Source organism: Bombina bombina, chromosome 11 (genome assembly GCF_027579735.1).
Source record: "Bombina bombina isolate aBomBom1 chromosome 11, aBomBom1.pri, whole genome shotgun sequence".
NCBI lineage: Eukaryota > Metazoa > Chordata > Amphibia > Anura > Bombinatoridae > Bombina > Bombina bombina.
In genome coordinates, this window is record NC_069509.1 from 38,842,944 (window position 1) to 38,869,602 (window position 26,659).

Below are 26,659 nucleotides of genomic sequence, written 5' to 3' on the forward strand. Positions count from 1 at the left end.
GCTGCTACCTCTGTATATTACTATCTAACACACTCCTATCTCTGTGTAATACAGCTACCTCTGTATATCACTTTCTAACACACTCCTATCTCTGTGTAATGCTGCTACCTCTGTATATCACTATCTAACACACTCCTATCTCTGTGTAATGCAGCTACCTCTGTATATCAATATCTAACACACTCCTATCTCTGTGTAATGCTGCTACCTCTGTATATTACTATCTAACACACTCCTATCTCTGTGTAATGCAGCTACCTCTGTATATTACTATCTAACACACTCCTATCTCTGTGTAATGCAGCTACCTCTGTATATCACTATCTAACACACTCCTATCTCTGTGTAATGCTGCTACCTCTGTATATTACTATCTAACACACTCCTATCTCTGTGTAATGCTGCTACCTCTGTATATAACTATCTAACACACTCCTATCTCTGTGTAATGCAGCTACCTCTCTATATCACTATCTAACACACTCCTATCTCTGTGTAATGCAGCTACCTCTGTATTTCACTATCTAACACACTCCTATCTCTGTGTAATGCTGCTACCTCTGTATATCACTATCTAACACACTCCTATCTCTGTGTAATGCTGCTACCTCTGTATATTACTATCTAACACACTCCTATCTCTGTGTAATGCAGCTACATCTGTATATCAATATCTAACACACTCCTATCTCTGTGTAATGCAGCTACCTCTGTATATTACTATCTAACACACTCCAATCTCTGTGTAATGCAGCTACCTCTGTATATCACTATCTAACACACTCCTATCTCTGTGTAATGCTGCTACCTCTGTATATTACTATCTAACACACTCCTATCTCTGTGTAATGCAGCTACCTCTGTATATCACTATCTAACACACTCCTATCTCTGTGTAATGCTGCTACCTCTGTATATCACTATCTAACACACTCCTATCTCTGTGTAATGCAGCTACCTCTGTATATCACTATCTAACACACTCCTATCTCTGTGTAATGCTGCTACCTCTGTATATCACTATCTAACACACTCCTATCTCTGTGTAATGCTGCTACCTCTGTATATCACTATCTAACACACTCCTATCTCTGTGTAATGCAGCTATCTCTGTATATCACTATCTAACACACTCCTATCTCTGTTTAATGCAGCTACCTCTGTATATTACTATCTAACACACTCCTATCTCGTTGTAATGCTGCTACCTCTGTATATTACTATCTAACACACTCCTATCTCTGTGTAATGCAGCTACCTCTGTATATTACTATCTAACACACTCCTATCTCTGTGTAATGCTGCTACCTATGTATATTACTATCTAACACACTCCTATCTCTGTGTAATGCTGCTACCTCTGTATATTACTATTTAACACACTCCTATCTCTGTGTAATGCTGCTACCTCTGTATATTACTATCTAACACACTCCTATCTCTGTGTAATGCAGCTACCTCTCTATATCACTATCTAACACACTCCTATCTCTGTGTAATGCAGCTACCTCTGTATATTACTATCTAACACACTCCTATCTCTGTGTAATGCAGCTACCTCTGTATATCACTATCTAACACACTCCTATCTCTGTGTAATGCTGCTACCTCTGTATATCACTATCTAACACACTCCTATCTCCGTGTAATGCTGCTACCTCTGTATATCACTATCTAACACACTACTAACTCTGTGTAATGCAGCTATCTCTGTATATAACTATCTAACACACTCCTATCTCTGTGTAATGCAGCTATCTCTGTATATAACTATCTAACACACTCCTATCTCTGTGTAATGCAGCTACCTCTGTATATCACTATCTAACCCACTCCTATCTCTGTGTACTGCAGCTATCTCTGTATATCACTATCTAACACACTCCTATCTCTGTGTATTGCAGCTATCTCTGTATATAACTATCTAACACACTCCTATCTCTGTGTAATGCTGCTACCTCTGTATATCACTATCTAACACACTCCTATCTCTGTGTATTGCAGCTACATCTGTATATCACTATCTAACACACTACTAACTCTGTGTAATGCAGCTTTCTCAGTACATTATGTCTGTGCAACGCTGAGACCCCTGTAGTTCACTATATAACGCACTGCTATCTCTGTTTATCGTATCTCTTTTTATGTTGATCCCAATCTCTGTATAATAGCAGGATATACTGTCACATAAGTGTAGCACCTTTCAGTGTCTTTCCTCAAATGCCAAAGTACAACTATTTAATGCTTATCTCACCTTGCTCTGTGCTGTCCCTGGGTCTGCTTGCAGTTTCACATTAATGTGGCTAACCAATTCCTTTGGCATTTCAGGTGGCAGAGAAGTTGCAAGGAGAACACCTGGATTTTACTGGCAGTCATGAGGGTCTGCCCTCCCTCGGTGTCACCATGAAAGAATGGCTGAGGATGCAGGTGAGTCAGGACCACTGAGTCTTTCCCTCACACACCTCTTTTATTTTATCTATTGTCATAACTTTACTGTTTAAATGTATTTTCTGTGTAATTTATATAGCTACTTAGAGTTGCCAGCTGTCTTCCATAAAAGTGCTGTAGACGACTGGTTAGCTAGGGAAATTGTGACCTTATAGCACCTATTTGTCATATGCCAAATAGGTTATTAAAATCAGATCCCATTGCACTAAATATTCTTCCAGTTATATGCCCTTTACACTAAAACTTCCCAGTAGCACCAGTAATATTTATGCTCACATCATACTCAATCAGTTAAGTGCCCCTTTAAAAAACATGTATTTTACTGGATGACTAGATGAAATACCGGAGTGTCTTTTTCAATACTGGACACCAGCTTACCCTATATCTATATAGCCGATAATGGCCTCAATAAATAATGTGCTTGTATGTCCTTTAAAGGGTCAATTGGGTGTGGGTAAATAAGCCCACTCCTTAAAGGGACAGTCTAGTCCAAAATACATTTTCATGATTCAGATAGGGCATGTAATTTTAAATAATTTTCCAATTTACTTTTATCACCAATTTTGCTTTGTTCTCTTGGTATTCTTAATTGAAAGCGTAACCTAGGAGGTTCATATGCTAATTTCTTAGACCTTGAAGGCCACCTCTTTTCAAAATGCATTTTAACCGTTTTTCACACTAGAGGTTGTTAGTTCATGTGTTTCATATAGATAACACTGTGCTCATGCACGTGAAGTTACCTGGGAGCCAGCACTGATTGGCTAAACCGTAAGTCTGTCAAAAGAGCTGAAATAAAGGGGCAGTTTGCAGAGGCTTAGATACAAGATAATCACAGAGGTAAAAAGTATATACTGTAAATATAACTGTGTTGGTTATGCAAAACTGGGGAATGGGTAATAAATTGATTATCTATCTTTTAAAACAATAAAATTCTGGTGTATACTGTCCCTTTAATCTCATTAGAGATGCTTTATATAGGTTGCAGAGACAACCAAGGATATATAGGTGCAGTGTATAACTGACTTTAAATGCTCCCATAACAAAATGTATCATAATATAACTTAAAGGGACACTGAACCCAAATTTTTTTCTTTCGTGATTTAGACAGAGCATGACATTTTAAGCAACGTTCTAATTTACTCCTATTATCAATTTTTTTTATTCTCTTGGTATCTTTATTTGAAATGCAAGAATGTAAGTTTAGATGACGGCCCATTTTTGGTGAACAACCTGGGTTGTTCTTGCTGATTGGTGGAAAAATTCCTTCACCAATAAAAATAAAAAAGTGCTGTCCAGAGGTCTTAACCAAAAAAAGCTTAGATGCCTTCTTTATCAAATAAAGATAGCAAGAGAACAAAGAAAAAATGATAATAGGAGTAAATTAGAAAGTTGCTTAAAATTGCATGCTCTATCTGAACCACAAAAGAAAAATTTTGGGTTCAGTGTCCCTTTAAAGAAACATTTCTGGCAATTTAAAGGGTTTGCTTTGCCGGGGCAGGTGTGTTTACTAACATTGGCCATATATCTTACTAACCCCTCTTTTTGTTTGCAGATATTGCACAGGGGACTTTTTTTTCTTTTTAGGGTTATCAATAACTTAGAAACTTTAATGTTTCCATATTTCAAATAGATTAAGAAACTAAAGACAATTCATTGTGGGGTTTATTTGCATACCATTACCCATAATCCTCTGCTACAGTGATAGTACTGCATATAGATAAATATTGATAAATAGATAATAGATAGATAGATAGATAGATAGATAGAGATAGATAGATAGAGATAGATAGATAGATAGATAGATAGATAGATAGATATTTCACTAAGATTGTGAACTTAAAAAATAGTTCCAGGATATCAAACGTTTGTATTTTATTTTGTTCTCTTTTTTTTTTTTAAGATACGAGACCATAAGTCAGTCGCCAATGAAGATAATGCTAATAAGCTAAATATAACATTTTAATTGACAAAAACAGACATTTGCAAGACATAAAGGGACATTAAATAGTTATAGGTTTAATTATATTTAGTAAAAAATGCAATATTCTTTCACCATTTATTTCCTGTAATTGCTGTTTTTCTTCATGATTTGGGTTCAGTGTATCTGTGATATCAGCAAAGGGCTACAGGGGAAAGTCTGTCTGTTTGCAGATGATACAAACATTTGTAACAGAGTGGATGTTCTGGGGGGGGGGGGGTAGACAAAATGAGAAGTGATATACAACAATTGGAGGATTGGACAAACGACTGGGATCTAAAGAGACAAATGTGTGCAGGCACCAATTAGCAGCGGCTCCCACTAGTGTATGATATGTGCGTATTCATTTTCAACAAAGATTATCAAGAGAACAAATTACATTTTTAAAATAGAAGTGAATTTAAAAGTGTCTTAAAATAACATGCTCTATTTGAATCATGCACGTTTAATTGTGACTTTCCTATCCCTTTAAATGCAAACAGTGAATACATTCCAAATACAAAGGTGTATTCACAACAATATTAGCCTGAGAATAACACATGGATGTATTTTTAAAATAAATTCTATTAGTTGTTTAAATATTGAAAACAAAAATGTAAAGTCATTTGCTTCGTTCTCTTTGTATCCTTTGTTAAAGGAGCAGTAATGCATGAATTCTGTGCTAGACTGTTATAATCAAAGCTATCCACCTTAACGTACAAATCCCCTTAGTACCAAAAAGTATATAAATATTCACAACAAAAATAAGAAGGAAACTTCTGAAAACGCTGAAACGTTGAATTATAGCAATTATAACAAAAGTTCATTTATAATTATATATTTTCACTTTCTTATACTAAAATTTTTATTTCGTATTTATATATGGTTATAATGGTTTTTCATTTAAAAAGATGGCTATTTAAAAGGAGAGACCTGTTCTTAAAGGGACACTAAACCCAATTTTATTCTTCCATGATTCAGATAGAGAAGCAATTTTAAGCAACTTTCTAATTTACTCCTATTATCAATTTGTCTTCGTTCTCTTGCTATCTTTATTTAAAAAGCAGGAATGTAAAGCTTAGAAGCCGGACCATTTTTGGTTGAGAACCTGGGTTATGCTTGCTTATTGGTTTGCTAAATGTACCCAACAATAAGCAAGCGCTATCCAGGGTTGACCGTAAAATTGCATGGGTTAAACATATTTTGTGCACTAATGTCCCATTTAGAACTATATATTTAACCCTTGCTGTTCCCAGTGAGTGCACCACAGGTACACGGAGGCTTCTGATCATTATTTTAACCTCATTGTATTATGACATTTTTATGCCCCTTCAAAAAAGCTGTTGTAGATGAAAACTATTTCTCAAATCTCAATTTTTAATGTTTTTTCATGGAGCATATTTGAATAGCAACATAAATTATAATCTGTTTGTTGACAAATGAGTATGAAGTGTATATTTTTCCAGAATCTATTTAGCTTCCTTGTTTCTTCTATTTGTTTGTAAACTATAAGAAAGTAAAGGTTTTCACAGTAAATAAAGTGACACTAGCAATAGTTTTGATACAGAATCTCCGTTTCTAGGCTGGGGATCGTCTCCAGATACTGAAGGAAGCTCTGCAGGTTTTCCCTGCATATCTGGAGGAGCTGGAGAAGTGGGAGAGTGATGAGGGCTCTGTCCAGAGTGAGGACGGTTCCTCTCATGTTACAGGGAGGATCAGCAGCATAAGACTGGACCTCAGGGATCTTCTGCATCACATCCAACTGCAGGTGAGTTAGCAACATAGAGATTTAGGGGCCGATTTAACAAAGGTCTGTCTGACATGGTCCGCTCTGGTGAACTGCTTGTGCAATGCCGCCCCCTGCAAATTCGTGGCCAATCGGCTGCTAGCAGGGGGTGTCAATCAACCCGATTGTATCTGATCGGGTGGATTGCTGTCCGTGGCTCACAGCAGGCGGACAAGTTAAGGAACAGCGGTCTTAAGACCGTTGCTTCTTAACTCCTGTTTCCGGCGAGCCTGAAGGCTCACGCGGAAACAGATGCATTGGGGCCGGTTGACGGTTTGTTACATCGGCCCCATAGATTTTAATGGCAGATAATAACCAGAATGCCAGTTATCTCTTGTCATATTCCCTTTTGTAGTGTAAGCTTAATAGAACATCCTAAAGCAAAACTGAAATACTCTAAATCATAAGCTAAAAGCATTGATATTGCCAAGCTGGTGAAGGCTGCATACTACGTTTTGCAACATTACAGTAATAAGGACACGTGCACACTCCTGGGCTCTTATGAGCCTACCAGGATTTACTCTTCAATAAAGGATACCAAGAGAATGAAGCAAATTTCATAACAGAAAAAAATTGGAAAGCTGTTTAAAATTGCATGCTCTAATGGAAACATAAAAGTAGAATTTTGCCTTTACTGTCCCTTTAATTGGTTTTTCAGATTTCCTTATGCATAGCCCAAGCTCTCTTGCATTGCTATAAATATTTGACTTTAAAGGGACATGAAAGTCAATGGAAAGTGCATATAGAAGGTCACTTTAGCCTTTTCTTTTAAATACTAGTCAACCACATGCTGCACCCAACACAGTTGTTAGACCTTATATAGGTGCAAATTGGTAGGTAAGCTCTCTTAAAGGGACATTATACACTCATTTTTTCTTTGCATAAATGTTTTGTAGATGATCTTTTTATATAGCCCATAAAGTTTTTTTTTAAAATAAATGTATAGTTTTGCTTATTTTTAAATAACATTGCTCTGATTTTCAAACTCCTAAGCAAGCCCCAAAGTGTTATGTGAATACCGTCAGCTACCTACTCCAGCTTGCTCCTGTTTGTGTAAAGGGTCTTTTCATATGCAAAAGAAGGGGGAGGGGGGAGTGTCTTATTTGCCACTTGCAGTGGGCGTTCCAGCTACCTTTTCAACAGAGCTAAACTGACAGCTTCTAAGTAAGTTTTTAAACAGTTTTATACTGGATTTTTATATCAGTATCTGTGCATCTTATTATTTATAGTAGTGTCTATTACATGCAGTTATATGTAAATGAGTGTATACTGTCCCTTTAACAGTGCACTGATCTCACCTATCAATCAGATGTAATTTCAGAGATCAACACCAGGCACATGCATGCAGTGCCAATCTTTGCATTAAATAAGTAAAGCCGCCTAAACTGCTGCAAAGCCATAGCATACTATCAGCTGTTACAGTTTGTTATATGAATAAAATGTGCTTTTTGTAAAGAAATGCTTCCGCCAATTTCTCCTCAACCCCCTACCCTCTAACGTGAGATCATGACCTCTTCTTCTGGCATTGTTCTTTTAGTGAAAAACACTTTCCTCAGCTTTATTAGGTTACTTAAAACCTTCTTATGTCACCCATCACCTGTCATATTATGAGACAGCCAATTATGAATATTAAGCTCTTAGAGGCTACTTCAAGTACACCCAAAAATCAATTTCAGTTCTAGGGACACCATGAACTCCATGTTCCAAAGCCAGGGACACTAGGAACACCTCTGACAAGATGTAGGGACACCAGGAACTTTGTGTTCCAAAGCCAAGGACACTAGGAACACCTCTCACAAGATCTAAGGACACCAGAAACTTTGTGTTCTAAAGCCAGGGACACTAGGAACACCTCTCACCAGATCTAGGGACACCAGAAACTTTGTGTTCCAAAGCCAGGGACACTAGGAACACCTCTCACCATATCTAGGGACACCAGAAACGTTGTGTTCCAAAGCCAGGGACACTAGGAACACCTCTCATCAGATCTAGAGACACCTGGAACTTTGTGTTCCAAAGCCAGGGACACTAGGAACACCTCCCACAAGATCTAGGGACACCAGTAACTTTGTGTTTCAAAGCCAGGGACACTAGGAACACCTCTCACCAGATCTAGGGACACCTGGAACGTTGTGTTCCAAAGCCAGAGACACTAGGAACACCTCCCACAAGATCTAGGGACACCAGGAACTTTGTGTTCCAAAGCCAGGGACACTAGGATCACCACTCACTAGATGCATGGACATCAGTAACTCCATATACCAAACTTAGAAACACTAGACTTACTACTAACCAGATCTAGGTACATCAGTAACTCCATGTACCAAAGCTAGGAACAACAGGCACTCCTTGCATCAGAGCCAGGAACACTAAGAACACCACACTACAGATATGGGTGTCAGATATTCCATACACAAAAGCAATGTACATCAGGTAGTCCATGTGTTGAAACAGGGACAACAGGAACTCTCGGTACTTAAGCAAGGGGCACCAGGAACTCCACTCTTTATAAATAGGGACAACAAAACTCTATGAATCAGAACTAAGGAGAACCGCTACTTTAAAGGGATAGAAAGATCAAAATTGAAATGTGTATTTTAATTTGAAAAAGAAGCACTTTTGCAATATATTTCCATTAGCAAAAATAATTGTAGTAAAAGTTATTACTGTTTTTTTTCTGCGGCATACACACATATCCTGTGAGGGCGCGTGCATCAGTATTCAAACACCATGCTTGCTCAAAGAGGTGGCTGTGGTGTGTGTTGCTTCTGAAGACCTAATTTGTGTCCTACAAGCTACTGCTGACCCTCTGAGAACGTGTGGTGTTTGAATATTGGAGCACGGTCCTCACAGGATATGTGCGTATGCCATAGAAAAACTAGAATCATTTTTGCTAATGGAAGTATACTGCAAAGATGCTTCTATTTCAAATTTAAATGCACCCACGCACATATAATTTTTTACCATTCTATCCCTTTAAGCTTCAGAGCCAAGGACTTTAAGCTACTAACAGCCTATTGAACTCTACATTCTCAAGAGTTCCTATGTTATTCTATAGAGTATGCTCAATATCTAATGTTGAGCCATCAATGGTGAAAGGTTTCCTAAAAACACAAGAACTCAAAAGAGCTGTTAGTGAATCTAGCTCAGTAACCCCAGCCAACACCAGTACTAAGGACAAGTTCAAGCATAATAGATAAAGCTGTTACCCTACACCATTGCAAAGTAAACCACTGTAATGAATGATAGGAATAGGACACATAAAGCTCTGGAAAATAATGGTACTTGTGGATAAATGTATTGTACAGTAGTAAATGTAATTCAGAAATGTTCTAGATAATAGTGCCCATGACAAAAAAAAGTGTATGAGAAAGATGACATTTAATACAGTAGAGCTTATCATAATCTTACAAAACCTTAGACACAGTTAATAATCCAAGTCACTGGTTACTATTTGCATCAGTGATATACACATCTGTCACCTTGATGCACCCCTGTGATAGATATCAATGAAATGGAAAATGTTTACAACAAAGTTCAAGATATTCTTAGGCAAATTGTCATTTAAAGGGATACTGAGACATTTTAAAGGTACATTGATGACATCACCTTCCAGTCCAGAGGTTAATGTTGGATTCTGGGCATCTCCCTCAGGCCAGTGGTTTGCATTTCATCTTCCTTCTATCATCAAATATAATACCCTTCACTATGGATTTTGATGTCTCTTCCCTCCTTGTACATTAGTCAACTACATTGTTGACTCCTTAGGCAACTACTCAGATTACTAAATGTATTCCACATGTATTCGAAGTGTGGCAAAATCTTTGATCATTGTTTTATATATTTTCTTACAGATGTCAATCTTTGGTGTGAGTTCTTCTAAACCTCTGGTGCCCAAGCCAGCCCATTTGAATGTCAATAACTGGCGTAGTAAAGTGCAGATGTATCACGCCCTGCGTAGCCTGGAGAAAACCCTGCACCGTGCAGTGAGAGAGTACACTCTGCTACTCCGTACAGTGAGGGCCTGAAATAGGATCAGCAAACACATGAGGTTCCTGATGACTCCAGATTCTGAACAACTGACCAATAGACACTATAAGTTATATAAGTTATAAGAGCACGGAGGCTGCAGGGAAGTCAACCAGTAGGGCAATGTTAGGGATCAGGTGGGATTTAACACCATATAGTAATGGATACAAATGTTCATCCTATTGCTCCAATTTCCTCCTTTAATTAACTTATTGTATTGTTCCATATAATCATAATTTATAACTCTTTATAATGCTCCATATAGTCCATCCGTATAACTCATTCATATAACTAATTCCTATAACTCCTCCTTGTCCCCAAAAATGAGCCTATTGTTTAGTATACTCTATTCATATAACACATACAAATAACGCTAGTCTATAACTCCTACTAGTGCAAATAAGACTTAACTATATCCCTCCCTATAACTCCTCTTATTGTTCCATATAATCCTTTGTATAACTCCTCCTATTGCACCATATAATCCTCCTTATAACTCCTCCTATTGCTCCATACAACACTCCCTATAACTCCTCCCACCTCTCTATAATTCCTATTACTGCCCCATATACCCTCCCTATAACTACTCCTATTGCTCCATATAACCCTCACTATTACTCCTACTATTACCTTATATAACCCTCCCTATAACTCCTCCAATTGCATCATATAACCTTCCTTATAATTCCTCATATTGCACCATATAACCCTCCCTATAATTCCTCCTATTGCTCTAGATAATCCACACTATAACTCTTCCTATTGCTCCATATAAACCTCATAACTTCTCCTATTACTCCAGATAAACCTCCCAATAACTCCTAGTTCCATATGTAGTCTATAGTTCCATAGTTCCATATGTAGTCTCCCACCTCTCTATAATTCTTATTACTGCCCCATATACCCTCACTATAACTACTCCTATTGCTCCATATAACCCTCACTATTACTCCTACTATTACCTTATATAACCCTCCCTATAACTCCTCCAATTGCATCATATAACCTTCCTTATAAATCCTCATATTGCACCATATAACCCTCCCTATAATTCCTCATATTGCTCTAGATAATCCACACTATAACTCTTCCTATTGCTCCATATAACCCTCATAACTTCTCCTATTACTCCAGATAAACCTCCCAATAACTCCTAGTTCCATATGTAGTCTATAGTTCCATAGTTCCATATGTAGTCTCCCACCTCTCTATAATTCCTATTACTGCCCCATATACCCTCACTATAACTACTCCTATTGCTCCATATAACCCTCACTATAACTTCTCCTATTACTCCAGATAAAGCTCCCAATAACTCCTAGTTCCATATGTAACCTCTCCCTACAAACAAGTTTAAATGACGCCAGGTCAAAAAGGTACTTCTTATAAAATAGTTTATTATTGCATTGTAGTATCTCTCAATATTCTATGCTGTTAATCCTTCAGATACTGTAGAACCTGAACATGTGTCTACTAAATGGTTTACTTTCCAGCATGCCTCTCTGCCTCATCCGTTACATTTTATATTGTATTTTTAAAGTATTTATTTTCATACCACGAGTTTTATTTATTTTTATTTATTTGACATTAAATTGTTATTTTATTGACATGCTATTTGTTTGAAAATGTATGTTAAAAGTATTATTTGAGAAGCTGTTACTGCATTCCATTTACCTGCATTTTATAGGTGAAACCAGTTTACATTTTACTTCTACATTTAAAATATATGATATATTCAGAGTATGTTTTGATATTTTTGTACTGTATTGTTTTATGATAATGCCTGAAAGATCGTTTGGTAATCTACTAACATATTTTATACAGTAATAAAGGGGTCAAATAATCAGTATATTTCTATACTGAATTCTGACCCATAAGTGCTGCTATCTCATAAATGTTTCATTATTTTCTTATAAGCGGTACTAGCTATATATTTGCTGCTGTAAAGTCCAGTTTAATACCAGGAAAGGTTTAAAACTTTCAGAACAAACCTACATTTATATAAAAATAAATTACCTTTATTATGTTACAAATCTACAGTATCTACAGTATCTACATCTATATAGCCTGCATTAAAGGCTTCATTACTGTGAATATTGACCCTATAAAAATATTTGGCTTTAGCCAGAGTTTTATACAACAATTAAGTTCTACATGTATGTGTAGGAGGAAAAGTATTGCAATTATTTTGCATAAAACTAGACAGAAGTCCCACTGCATTTCAGGTTGTCAATGTATCTCACAATTCCCAATCTCCTATGTCTGTCTGTCCTACAATGTCTGTAGTGCACACATGGATGTGGATTGGATGGGGTACAATGCACAAGTGTTTTTGGAACCAGTGGGGATTTTTAGAAGTGACTTGTAATTATAGAATTATGGATTCACTGGTGTTTACTTTTTAAATGTATACAATTGGACATTTCATGCAATCTTGTGTTTTATTTTTTATTTATAATTTAATAATGATGTGCTCTATTTTTATTTCATATTTTTTATTTCAATAAAAATAACATTGCACTTTATGAGAGTCTCAATTATTATAGTTTTCATGTTGTATTGCACTGCTATGGGTTAGAGACCTTCTAGAGACTGAACACTGCCCTCATCTTGTCCTTCAAGGAAAGACCCAGTAGAGAGTTGGAAGACCCCTCTGAAATATATCAGGAATAACTTCTTACTTTTAGTCACTGGGGAAAGTTTTTTTTTAAGTTTACAAGAAACGCAAATCCAGTTTCATCAACACAAACTAACTTCCACAGCAAAAGATAATTATTAACATGACAAGCACTGTCACAAAACAGCTTACGTATATATACAGTATATTTAAAAATAATCTTCCTATTAAAGGGATAGTAAACCCCAACATTTTCTTTTATGATTCAGATTGAACATAAAATTTAAAAAAACTTTCCAATTTACTTCTATTATCAAATTTGCTTAATTTGCTTGTTTCCGATTACTGAAGGGACAGCATCGTACTACTGGCAGCTAGCTGAACACATCTAGCTATCCAATCACAAGAGACAAATGTGTGCAGGCACCAATTAGCAGCAGCTCCCACTAGTGTAGGATATGTGCATATTCATTTTTAACAAGGGATACTAAGAGAATGAAGCACATTTGAAAATAGAAGTGAATTTAAAAGTATCTTGGAATGACCTGCTCAAGTTTAATTTTGTCTGTCCTATTCCGTTAACATACCTATATATTTATAGATTTTTGTGTATTTGTAATTAAAAATATCTATATATCGATCTGTAAATCTGTATTGATTAGTATGTATTTAGCAGTTAGATATATCTATAATCTATCTATCTACAGCTATCTATCTTGGATATCTTATCTCTTAAGGTTAGGATTTTTTATTTTTAAAGTCTTTACTTTTTAAAAATCTTTTACTACTTTAGCCCTTTACGAAAATCTATTTATATTGCAAAATTTTATAAAACTGTTGAAATTGATATTCTCATCTATATATTGTAAACCTGTAATTTGACCTTAAAGGGACATAATACTCATATGCTAAATCACTTGAAAGTGATGCAGTATAACTGTAAAAAGCTGACAGGAAAATATCACCTGAGCATCTCTATGTAAAAAAGGAAGATATTTTACCTCACAATCTCCTCAGCTCAGCAGAGTAAGTTCTGTGTAAAAAGTTATACTCAGCTGCTCCCAGCTGCAGGTAAAAAAAAATAAAAAAAAAATAAAGAAATGAACAGCAGCCAATCAGCATCAGCAGTGCTGAGGTCATGAACTCTTTTACTGTGATCTCATGAGATTTCACTTAACTCTCATAAGATTTCATAGTAAACTTCCTTTACCTGATTGGTGAAATAATATGAGAGTGCACGATGCTAGTCCCTTCAGATGTCCCAGGACAGACACACTAATATGCTGCTTAGAAATCCTTTACAATGGGAGGTGGCTACTGAGGAACTTTTGAGGTAAAATATCTTTCTTTTTTACATAGAGATGTTCAGGAGATATTTTCTAATCAGCTTTTTACAGCTATACTGCATCACTTTCAAGTGTTTAAACATTTGGGTATTATGGCCCTTTAACCAATTCAAATAGCTCTGATACTTATGGATTGAAAGTCAAAGCAAATTCAAGATAAAAAAAACACCCAAGAGCAAACTTTAAGGAGCTGGAATCAGGGTCTGTGCTTCTCAAAATGTCTCAGACACGTATATGAGCAATGGAAATAATCACACAAGATTTATTAGTGAAATACTCATTTTATTACAATAATAATATACATACAGAGTAATGCTTTCAGAGCTGAACTCCCGCACATTCCATTACTGCTTAGGCTTCTTCTTTTGTAGACGGGCCTGCAATTCCTGCATCATCATAGGGTGTGGTATCCCAAACCTGTAATATAAAGTGGTTTAAATTAATTACCGTGTGCTTGTCCCATTTTGTTTCCTGGACAGTGCTGATTTTTGGTCCCCCCTGTCCCATGGTGTAATTGTCCCTGGAATCTGTTCTGTATTGTACAAATATGCCCTAAGGTGTGTGCTTGGGTCTCTGATTGTGGCATCTTTACCTTAGAGAAGCAGAATAATACAATAATATATTTATTTTGTTGAACTGGCATCTGTAAATTGTCAAATATTTCATATTTTTTGCATTCTGTGTACAATTTAGATTTTTCAGACATTGGCAACTATGATTCCAGTGTTTTAAAAATGTGACAGCAGAGCAGCTCAGCAGAGACGTGCCTCCTCTCCTCATAGTTTGGTTAGGGAGGGCGATAGTTCTGTACTAATGCCACCCTATTAGGAATTTCCCAGTTATGGACAATAAATGGTCCAGTTTAGGGAATTTTTGCATTTTTTTTTCTCAATATAAACACTGGTGTTGTAAACATCACGTGCAGCTGTCTCTCAATCTATACACAGCATAAAAACAAAGTTCCCAGATCAGTCATAGAGAAAAAGGAAGATGATTTTTGTTTGGGGTAATATATTTGATTAACTCTTATAAAATAGATACATGAATTATGTGGCACCCAGTCAATATCACAGTGCAAATTGCAGTCTTCTGGTTTTACTTTCATTTTAATGGAATACAGCAGTTTACAAGCGTATAATTAATTTACTTGGACTGAACTAATCAACTTCAAGAAGCTGAAAGGCAGAGTGGTGATACCAGGACTAGGCCCCATCATTCAAACAACTTCTGTAGCTGCACTTTAAAGTCCCTGAACCGTCACATGTTGTGATCTGAGATGTCACCGCAGAAAATGCAGAACACATGCGGGAACTGTTAGCGCTTTTGCTTTGTAGCACTACTCCACCTTAGGCGTTTCTCTTTAAACAGCTCTGTGATCTCACTGCACTGTGTTAGTTTTCCTTAAAGGGACACTCAAGTCAAAATTAAACTTACATGATTCAGATAAAACACAACTAAAGAACAGCACTCCATGAGATAGAACAGAAGCTGGAAAAAACCTTCCATGCATGTTCATTTTTATAATAACTCCTCAGGGTGCACAGTCTTTTAGCACACTATGCCCCTTCACAGAGAAAAAATATCCTGAAGCATATCAGTCTGACCCTGCCCAATGACAGTCCAGCGCCGAAATACCAGGCAATTCTTCTCTGAACAAGGAAAGCAACAACCACAGAGAGTAATGGGGAAACCAGACGTGGACTCCATGCACACTTGCCCTTAGAGAGAGATACAACTGCACCTCACTGACGAGGCCCATAGAAGGCCGAAACGATCGTCTGGGGTTGTTGCTTCCCTTGTTCAGAGAAGAATTGCCTGGTATTTCGGCGCTGGACTGTCATTGGGCAGGGTCAGACTGATATGCTTCAGGATATTTTTTCTCTGTGAAAGGAGCATAGTGTGCTAAAAGACTGTGCACCCTGAGGAGTTATTATAAAAATGGACATGCATGGAAGGTTTTTTCCAGCTTCTGATCTACCTCATGGAGTGCTGTTCTTTAGTTGTGTTTTATGATTCAGATAAAGCAGTTATTTTAAACAACTTTACAATTTACTTCCATTAACAAAATGTGCAGTCTTTTTATATTTACACTTTTTGAGTCACCAGCTCCTACTGAGCATGTGCAAGAATTCATAGAATATACGTATATGTATTTGTGATTGGCTGATGGCTGTCACATGATACAGGAGGATTTGAAATAGATGTGACTTGAAAATTTGTCAGAAAAAAATCGACTACTCATATAAAGTTTAGACTAAGAGGCCCATTTATTAACCCGTGTTTCTGGCGAGCCTGCAGGCTCGCCAGAAACAGCAGTTATGAAGCAGCGGTCTAAAGATCGCTGCTCCATAATCCTGTCCATCTGCTCTGATGAGGAAAGAGATCACCACAATTCAACCCGATTGAGTACAATCGGGTTGATTGACACCCCCCTGCTTGCGATTGGCAGCGAATCTGCAAGGGGCGTCATTGCACCAGCAGCTCACAAGAGCTGCTGGTGCAATGCTGAATACAGAGAGCGTATTGCTCTCCGCATTCTGCGAGGTCTGTCAGACCTGAGCCACACTGTCGGATCAGGTCCGACAGATCTTTGATAAATAGGCCTCTAAGTTCTAATGCAATGTCTTTTTATTATGAATTTGTTTATTATGCATATCTACTGCATTTACTGTTTTTTTAACACAGTGCAGCCAGAGCAAAGCAATGTTTGAAGAGAACAGTCAAATACAGAGCAGCGCTGCAAAGCGGCGGCACACTGATTAATGACTGGCTCTCAGGGATTTTTTCATTTTTTTTTCTATAAATAATAAAAAGGTAAATATGGCTAGGATTGGATTTAAGAGGACCTGGTGGGAAGAGGCTGAGCGCAACAGGCACTTCAAAATAAAAGTTTTTTTGTTTATTTTTTACAATATTTATAATTTAGGGAGGGGGGTTACATGTTAATGGACTTGTACTACGGTTAAAATGAAGTGGGTAGGTCACAGTTAGAGTTAACACTGGAGTCTATGTGATACATGTGCCAGTGTTGTTGTGCCTGAGGTCAGACACTCCCTGGTGATTGGTCATAGCGATACTATTGTATGAGCTGCATGTACTGAGCTGTCACTAATACAGGTACAACCCCCAAATCCAGAATTCCAAAACGCAAAATACATTCCCCCCTCTGTATATAACAATCAGCCTGTGTCTTTGGTTTGGTTTTTGTGATCTAAAATGCAAATAATAGTCTGTATTTATTTAAAAGAACAAATATGACCTTCCGGATTACAATACTGAACTATCTTTCTGTATGAACTAAATATACAAAAGTATTAGATATTAAATAAAACTACCTTTAAGTTACATGTATGAGCTGTATTATGATAAATGACATAAGATATTACTGATTACACTTGGTTCCATCCACTCTCCAAACTGTCCCATTTTACAGTTGCAACTATTCCAAAATCCAAACTATTCTGCATTTCAAACCTCTTCTGTTCCCCAGCAGTTTGGATAAAGGGTTTTTGTTCCTGTAATAGCAATATGTATATGATCCAGTCAATAACATTTTGTCACTATGAAAAACTTGGTGACACCATTATAGCGCATTGCTTTTAACCTAGTCCTCATTCGGGGTCATAAGAGAAACGTTTGCTCGCCCCTGATTTTCCTGTATATGAGTAAATGTTCATGGAGATTTAGATAGATTTTAAGTTAAAGAGACAGTAAAGTAAAAATCACACAAAAACAAATTGTATAGAGTATGGTATTTTAAGCAGCCTTCCAATTTACTTCTGTTATATATTTTGCTTAGTTCTCTTGGTATCCATTGTTAAACAGTAATCTTAGGTGAGCTCAGGAGCGTGCATGTGTCTTTAGCATTCTATTGCAGCAGTGTTTGCAACAATGTTTATAGCAATGCTATACAATACTGCAAACAACGTTGCCATACAATGCTAATGCAATCATTTGTTGAAGGAGCAGCCACCAATCAGCAACTAGAACCTAGGTTCTTTGCTGCTCCTGAGCTTTTGTTGATAAACCTTCCAGCAAAGGATAATAACAGAAGGAAGCAAATTAGCAAAAATAGAAGTAAATTGGAAAGTTGTTTAAAATTGTATTCTCTACTCTATCTGAATCATGAATGTTTAATTATGACTTTACTACCCCTTTAAATAAGTTAGTGGGGTCTAAGTAGTTCATCAAGCAAAAACCTAGATAGGAGAAAGAACAATTCTGATAATTTAAAAGAGGTTATTATCATGTGCCCAACGGTCTTTAATAAATATTTAACAATTCTGATTATTATTTATTATTATGTATGTTTACTGCCGACGTCTGGTAATCCGACAAACTGCAATACCTATTCAGCCCTCATGATGGCAGACTTTAGTCTAGTAAAGCTCAGCTGAGCATTATTTATCAGCTGTTATTGTGTGAACATGAGAACTGCATAGAAAATTACTGCATAGAAACGTATGCTTAAATAATACAATTATTGCTGTTTGATAAAGTAAGATATGTCTATAGGAAAGCTGCTCCTGGAAGTTGCGGAGCTGACTGTAGGGAGCTTTGACCGGACTCACCGGAGGAGGAAAGAGGCCCCCCCTCTCTCCTTCCTCTCGGTGGTTTAGCCTGGCTGGGGGACAGGAGGAGCTGAGGCAGAGGGCTTAAAGGGGGCAGGTTGAGCGGGAAAAGCAGCACAATAAGTTTTCTAAAGGAAGTTGAGCATCTTGTGTGCTGCTTTTCCTGCTTGGCCTGCGTCATGGCAGGGATTGAGGCGCTGCTATCGCAGCTCAAGGAGGCAGCGCAGGAGCGTGGCCCTACCTGGCTTGAGGGCCAGATCCGGGCTCTTCTCGGCACTCCGGTGCCCGTTGCGGCGGTGGGGCAGGCGCCCCCCAGGAAGAGATCAGGCAGGGTGTCAAAGCCTCCGTTGAGGCTCAGCCCAGAAGTTCACGGGAGGGCTGGTGGAGGCCGGAAGTCGGCGCCTAGTGCGCAGAAGAGACTGGTGGCGGTTGCGGCAGCTGGGCCTTCCAGGCCCGCGGCGGTAGAGGTGTCCCAGGCGGGGAGGAGCGGCAGTGCTCAGGAGCTGAGGCCTATGGCGGTAACGGCTGCTACATGCGGTACTGGGGATGGGGGGGCTGATTACGGCCGGGAGCGGTCTGAGGGGGAGGGGGGGTTCTCTGGGGGGGGAGTTAGAGCTGGGCATAGTGGTTATGTTAGAGAGCATGGGGGGGTGGGGGGTGGTGTGGTTGGGGGGGGATCCTCTTCCCCTGTGCTGCTGTTCAGAGAGGATAAGAGTAGTGCTAGTTCAGGTCCTGGCAGGTTGGGTGGCGGTAGGGAGATAACTGTGCAGGCTGAGGTCCATAGGGCCATTTCATCTGATATCTGCCCCATGTTAGTGGACCTGGACTATGGGTCTGGAGGGGAGGTTGAGGAGTTTGAGAGTGATCCAGGGGCTGTGGGTTTGTACCTTGAATCATCAGATGAGGAGTGTGTCCCCCCCTCTCCTGGGGCTAGTGGTAAGCCGGTTACCCAGTTTGGGGGTGCTGTTGGTGGGCCCAAGGGGAGTTCCCTTAACCCTGGGGTGTCTTTTGATTTGGGGGTCAGTGGCGTGGATGTTGTTGGGGGCTCACATGTCAGTTTTTCTTTTTCAGAGGCAGGTACTACTGGGCTACGGCCCGTCTGCAGCGGCGGATTCCATGGACGGCCTAGAGGAGGATTTCTTTGGCCTGCACGACTCTTGGACTGAGTCCATCAGGATAGAGCCTGATGACGGCAGACAGCAGGATCCGTTGCCCGTGGCTGGTGTCGAGGTGAGGGGAGGGGCTAGGGGGGTGGGGTCGGCAGGAGCTCGGGGTAGGGCCAGACTGCATGTGGGAAATATTCGGGGTGGTAGGGGGGGGGTCAGACGGCCCGGGGTGGTGGGCCAAGGGAGTGTTCCTAGGGGGGGCACTAGGAGACGGCCAGTGGCGGAGGCTGCATGGCCTGGGAGTGGCATGCACAGCTAGGGGTGGCATCCAGCCACAAGGGAGGCGGGGGGGGAGGGGATTGTTACCTCTTAATTTGTGTTCACGTGCTGATGTTTTCCAGGAAGCTACACGGCAGCCGGACCAGTCTGCACGGACGGCTGCCATAATTCTGGAAGGGGTGCAGCGGAGTACGAAGCCACGTGAGGGCGGGCTCCGGTTGAAGATTCATCGGGAGTTCGGGCTGCGGACAATTCTACAGGTGAGGCTGGGATAGTGAACGTGGGGGGTAATGTTGTGGGGTGTGATGATGTTTCTGTGACTGTGAGGGTTGTTGCGGGCTTGCAGGATTTGTTGTCGCAATTGTAGGGGGCGCCCCCTACAAAGGAGATAGCGGTTGAGAGGGCATGGGTCCCGGCTCCGGTGGTTCCGGTTCCGGTAGCGTCGGGGGGGGGGCGGGGGTGGTCCGGTGGTGGTTTCACTGGCCCGTACAGTCGGGCCACCGGTGGCGGTGCAGGGCATTTGTCTGCCGGTGGTGGCGCAGGGTCCTGGGCCTGCGGTTGTGTCGGCACCTGGGGCTGCAAAATCGTCGGAGGGGGCGGAGTTGAGGGTGGCGGACACGGCGATGTCTCGGTCATGCCTCTGTTCCATAGGGCCATTAGGGATGCACCTGACGGCGGAGGTCAGGGAAAAGATATGTAAGAGGGAGTTTATTGAGCTGTTTTCGCTCCTCCCTCTTGAGCAATCCTTTGAGATACCGGAGGATTCCAAAAAGGATGTGGCCAAGAAGGAGGAGGAGCGTAAGAAACGTTATAGGAAACTACCTAAAACGTTTTCTAATTGGTTCCAATCCTTTGTCATTTATGCCAGTGTTTTTGCGAGTAAATTCCCGGAGCAGGGTAGTGCCTTGTTCTGTTACTTGGACGAGATCGCGGCCGCGCAGCGGACGTATGGCGGGATGGCTTGGTGGTCGTATGACGAGCACTTTCGTCAGCGGCTGTCGGTCAAGCCGGATATGAGGTGGGACGACCGGGACATGGGGTTGTGGCTGAAGGTGATGACACCGTTGAGAGCCTCCCAGTCCTTTCGGTCGGGAGCCGGTAGTCCCTCCGCGGGTGGGTCCCCGGCATCGGTTAGAAAAGGGGGTTGCTTCGCATTTAATGAGAAATCATGTAAGTGGGGTGCCACGTGCAAGTTCAAGCACGAGTGCTTAGGGTGTGGGGGGGCTCACCCCTATTCAAGATGTTTCCGGAAGGGAAAGTCAGGGGGTTCAGGGGATTCGGCTGACAAAGGGGGTGACCCCGGTGAGGCTAGACGCGATGGAGCGTTGGCTCGTCCTGTACGCTAGGCGGCGGGGTTGTCGTGAGACAGCAGCGGTTTTGTATCATGGTTTTCAATTCGGTTTTGTTATTCCGTCGCAGGGTGGGAGTCGGGTATTCAGGGGTAATTTGAAGTCGGCCCGTTTGTGGCCGGAGGTGGTACGGGATAAATTGGACAAGGAGGTGTCCTTGGGGCGGATGGCTGGTCCATTTGACCATCCTCCCATAGTGGACTTGAGAATATCTCCGCTGGGGGTGGTTCCCAAGAGGGAGCCCGGTAAGTTCCGGCTGATCCATCATCTCTTTTCCCAAAGGGGGATCAGTGAATGATGGGATCCCTCAGGAATTGGCATCGGTGAAATATGCCTCTTTTGATCAGGCGTGGCATTGGTCAGGGAGGCTGGTCCTTTGGCCTTGTTGGCAAAAGTTGACATAGAGGCGGCGTTCAGGTTGTTGCCGGTGCACCCGTCCTCGCATCGTTTGTTGGGTTGTAGTGTGGATGGCATGTACTACGCGGATTTATGTCTCCCTATGGGCTGCTCTATTTCGTGTTCGTTGTTTGAGCAGTTCAGTTCGTTCCTGGAATGGGTGGTTTCAGTGCGGTCAGGTTTGTCGTCATTGGTGCATTACCTTGACGATTTCTTGTTTGTCGGCCCGGCTGGGTCGGAAGTTTGTGGGAGGTTACGGGACGTTTGCTGTCAGGTGGCATTGGAATTTGGCGTGCCAATAGCCAAGGAAAAATCAGAGGGGCCGGTGTCGGTCTTGGATTTCATGGGTATTACGATTGACTCCGTAAAGATGGAGTGCAGGCTTCCCGCTGATAAGGTGTCGGATTTGCTGGAGATTGTGGGCCGCTGTTTGGTGGCCAAGAAGATCACGTTGCGTGATCTTCAGTCTTTGATTGGCAAGTTCAATTTCGCCTGCAGGATCATCCCCATGGGGAGGGTTTTTTTCAGGCGGTTGTCCTTAGCTACGGCCGGTGTAGTCAGGCTGCACCATTTTGTGCGTTTGTCAAGGGAACTGAAGGATGACTTGAGAGTGTGGCGGTGTTTTTTGTCGGGTTTCAATGGCTCTTCATTGATTCAATCGCCTAGGGTTTTGAATGAGGAATTGGGACTGGTGACGGATGCGGCTGGTAGTTGTGGTTTTGGAGCGTACTTCATGGGGCAGTGGTGTGCGGCTGAATGGCCAGTGGAATGGCGGTCTGGTGGCTTAGTAAAGAACTTGGTTTTCTTGGAGCTTTTCCCAATTGTGGTATCTCTGTACGTGTGGGAGGTCGAGTTGAGTAACAAGTCGGTGGTTTTCTCGACCGACAATATGGGTGTTGTTTCGGCTTTAAATACCTTAACGGTTTCCTCATTGCCGGCGTTTGTTGCGCTTGTTGGTTTTGAAGTGTTTGAGGATGAACATGTGCGTTAGGGCTAAACATATCCCTGGGGTTGATAATCCTATAGCCGATTCCCTCTCTCGCTTTCAGTGGCGGCGGTTCCGGGAATTGGTGTTTCTATGGAGGCTCGGTACGGAAGATTGGCTGGATGGGTGAAGGCCTCGCTCGCTCCAGGTACTTGGGCTTCTTATTCCAGAGTGTGGTGGGATTGGGAGTCCAGGCTGAGGGTATCGGGTTTTGTGGAGAAGGGTATGGATCTTGTTGGTCCCCTGTTGGATTGGATGTGGGAATGGGGGTGCCAGAGTTTGTCCCCTTCAGCTATGGATAGGCGGATGGCAGCTTTGTCATTTCGTTTTAAACTGCTCGGTCTGCACGATGCTACAAAGGTTTTTTGTGTTCGACAGGTTTTGAAGGGTTTAAAAAAGGGGTTGGTTGGCCCGTCCCCGGATGGTAGGAGGCCAATTACTTTTTCGTTGTTGCAACGGTTGTATGAGGTCATGGAAGTCGTGTGCCGATCGGTTTATGAAACTTGTCGGTTTAGGGCGGCTTATGTTCTGGCCTTTTTTTGGGGCTTTTAGAGTCTCGGAATTGGTTATCAAAAATCTGAAGTTGATGGGTGGTTTGGGTTTTTCGGATGTATATTTATTTGATTCTAGGGTTGAAATCTTTTTGAGAAGAAGTAAGACAGACCAGTTTGGAAGAGGTAGGACAATTGTCCTTTTTCCCAGTGGTGACTTGGTTTGTCCTTGGCGTTGTGTTCAGGATTACTTGGGGGTCCGGCCGGGCCTTGGCGGTTCATTATTAATTCATCAGGACGGGAGTCCTATGTCACAGTTTCAATTCAAGGCGGTGCTTAAAAAAGCGTTGGGCCGGTTGGGAGTCAATCCGGCGGATTTTGAAACCCATTCTTTCCGAATTGGGGCCGCGACGGAAGCATCCATGAGGGGGCTTTCCGAGGTGGCAATTAAGGGAATTGGCAGGTGGGGTTCGGGTCGTTTTCGGCTTTATGTGCGCCCTGATTTGGGTACTTGAAGTTAATTTTCTTGTGGTTCATTGAATTTCTATATTTTAGGTGTGGAGCGTTTGTGGTTGGTCGGCCACTCTTCCATTTATTGGGCCCGGAGGGCAGCTGCGGCGAAAGTGGATGGTTTGCAGTTGGGCATTGCCAAATCTCGTGGTGAAGTGAAATGGTTCGGTGTGCGGGGGCTAAGATGGGTCGGAGTGCTGCCTCTGGTGTTGGATTATTGCAGGCGTTTTCAGCCTCCAAATGTGTTGATAATCCATGCTGGGGGGAATGACCTTGGTTTTTTGCTGCAGAGAGAGTTGTTGAGGATAATGAAGAGGGACATTGGTAGATTAAAGAGCTTGTTCCCATCTTTGACCATTGTGTGGTCGGATATCCTGCCAAGGATGGTGTGGAGGTCGGCTTGGGATCCGGTGCGCCTGGATAAGAGCAGGCGGAAAGTAAATAAGATTATGGGTGCATTTGTGAGGAGGCTTGGGGGTTCGGTCGTTCATCACTCAGACTTGGCGGAGGTTGGTGATGGTGAATTCTATATGCCTGATGGGGTGCATTTAAATGATTTCGGGCTGCAGCTTTTTATCCTCAATTTTAAGGAGGCCCTATGTGCGGTTGGTGGGACTGGGCTGAGGTGTCAGGCCAGTCGGTGGCGGGAGTGCTAGCCCTTATATTGCAGAACAATTATGGCCAATGGTTGGTTTTTTGGTGGATTTTTGTATTCCCATTGGGGAATGCAAGGTGGGGGGTTTTCTAAGGGCAAGGGGTTCCTTAGAAAACCTGGATGTGGAGGATCGTGACGGGCCCAACCATTTTGCACGGTTGGGTCCAGTAAACAAGGAGTTACGGCCATAGTTAAATTAAGAAACTTAACGGGGGACTAGCACCGCTGTGGTTTTTGAAGTGTAATATGTTTACAATTGTTTGCACTGTTATTTATTAAGTTATTAAAAGTTTTACTAAGTTATTTATTAATAAAAGGGCTGCAGACAATTTTTTGCACCATTGCCAAGTCTGTTGTCTGTTATTTATGTGGGGTTTTTTTTATGTTGAAGGTTGGTATTAATGTGTGTTGGTTAAGGGGCCGGAGATTTGACGACATAAAAGGTCAAGCTGCTCCTGGAAGTTGCGGAGCTGACTGTAGGGAGCTTTGACCGGAGGAGGAAAGAGGCCCCCCCTCTCTCCTTCCTCTCGGTGGTTTAGCCTGGCTGGGGGACAGGAGGAGCTGAGGCAGAGGGCTTAAAGTGGGCAGGTTGAGCGGGAAAAGCAGCACAATAAGTTTTCTAAAGGAAGTGGAGCATCTCCCTCCCACCCGTCCCTAGTGTTGAAGAATTGTGTTTGTTCTGTTTTCTTTTCTTTCAGGTTGTATGTCGCAGTCTGGAGGCGGGGGTGCTAGCCCTTATATTGCAGAACAATTATGGCCAATGGTTGTTTTTTGGTGGATTTTTGTATTCCCATTGGGGAATGCAAGGTGGGGGTTTTTCTAAGGGCAAGGGGTTCCTTAGAAAACCTGGATGTGGAGGATCGTGACAGGCCCAACCATTTTGCACGGTTGGGTCCAGTAAACAAGGAGTTACGGCCATAGTTAAATTAAGAAACTTAACGGGGGACTAGCACCGCTGTGGTTTTTGAAGTGTAATATGTTTACAATTGTTTGCACTGTTATTTATTAAGTTATTAAAAGTTTTACTAAGTTATTTATTAATAAAAGGGCTGCAGCCAATTTTTTGCACCATCGCCAAGTCTGTTGTCTGTTATTTATGTGGGGTTTTTTTTATGTTGAAGGTTGGTATTAATGTGTGTTGGTTAAGGGGCCGGAGATTTGACGACATAAAAGGTCAAGGAATCTCACATATGTCTTCAGTAGTTAAGTGAGGCAAATTAATGAATTTATGTATATTTGATAGCAGTATCGCTGGACCTCGCTAACATTAGCGCACAACTTGATATTACAAATTCATGGTAAATCTAATTTAACAGATATAGGTTAGCTTGGCTGACATCTCTCTAGTGCAATCTATACTTTCAATGAATATCGCAAACGTGCTAAATAGCTTGCGGATTCAATTTAAAACAAATGTTTAAAGTGACATCCAACGGAAAAATAAATATATATGTATACACACACTATATATATATATATATATATATATATATATATACACACACACACACACATGTATGTGTTTATGTATACAGGTTTAGAAACAAAGAAAATAATTTAAAAGGACACAATGGTCAAAATTACAAAACATGTTTGTGAGTACATTTCCATTATGAATAGAAGCCTTTTTGCAGTATGTTATCTATGTTTCAGTGACATACGTACATATGCTACATGTACCCAGTGCTCATAGAGTTGGCTTGCATAATGCATCATCGCTGACACTGATACGCAGCACTGCTGGCTCTCTGAGCAGGTGCAGTGTTTGACTGATAGTTCACAGGGCATGCGTGGCATATGGGCATGTGCCACTGTAGGAATATAGCTTTTCCTGGAAGCATTTGTTTGTTTTTTTGCTAATGGGCATATAAATGCTTTTATCCACAATTGAAATACACTCATGCACATTTAAATCTCAAACACACAAATATGTCAAGTCAGATCATACAGCCCTACACACAACTGTGATTACAGCAGGCCTCCCAACTATCCCAATTTGAAAGGGATAGTCCCTAATTCTTAACTCTGTCGCGCTGCCCCTCTAAGAAAGCTGTATGTCCTAATTTGCATGTTTTCATTAAACCCCACCCACAGACCACCTGGATACGCCCATGAAGAGCCCAGACATGCAGAC

General features: G+C 41.0%; 1 protein-coding gene across 1 annotated transcript in view; it reads right to left on the reverse strand.

Annotated features, from left to right (window-relative positions):
* Nucleotides 1-14,444: 14,444 nt before the first annotated feature.
* LOC128642416 (uncharacterized) overlaps nucleotides 14,445-26,659 on the reverse strand; it is an 80,228-nt gene continuing 68,013 nt past the window's right edge. The window contains exon 6 of the mRNA XM_053695184.1: nucleotides 14,445-14,600. Coding sequence (XP_053551159.1) covers nucleotides 14,528-14,600 — 73 coding nt within the window. The 3' untranslated portion in view covers nucleotides 14,445-14,527. The remainder of the gene's footprint in view (nucleotides 14,601-26,659) is intronic.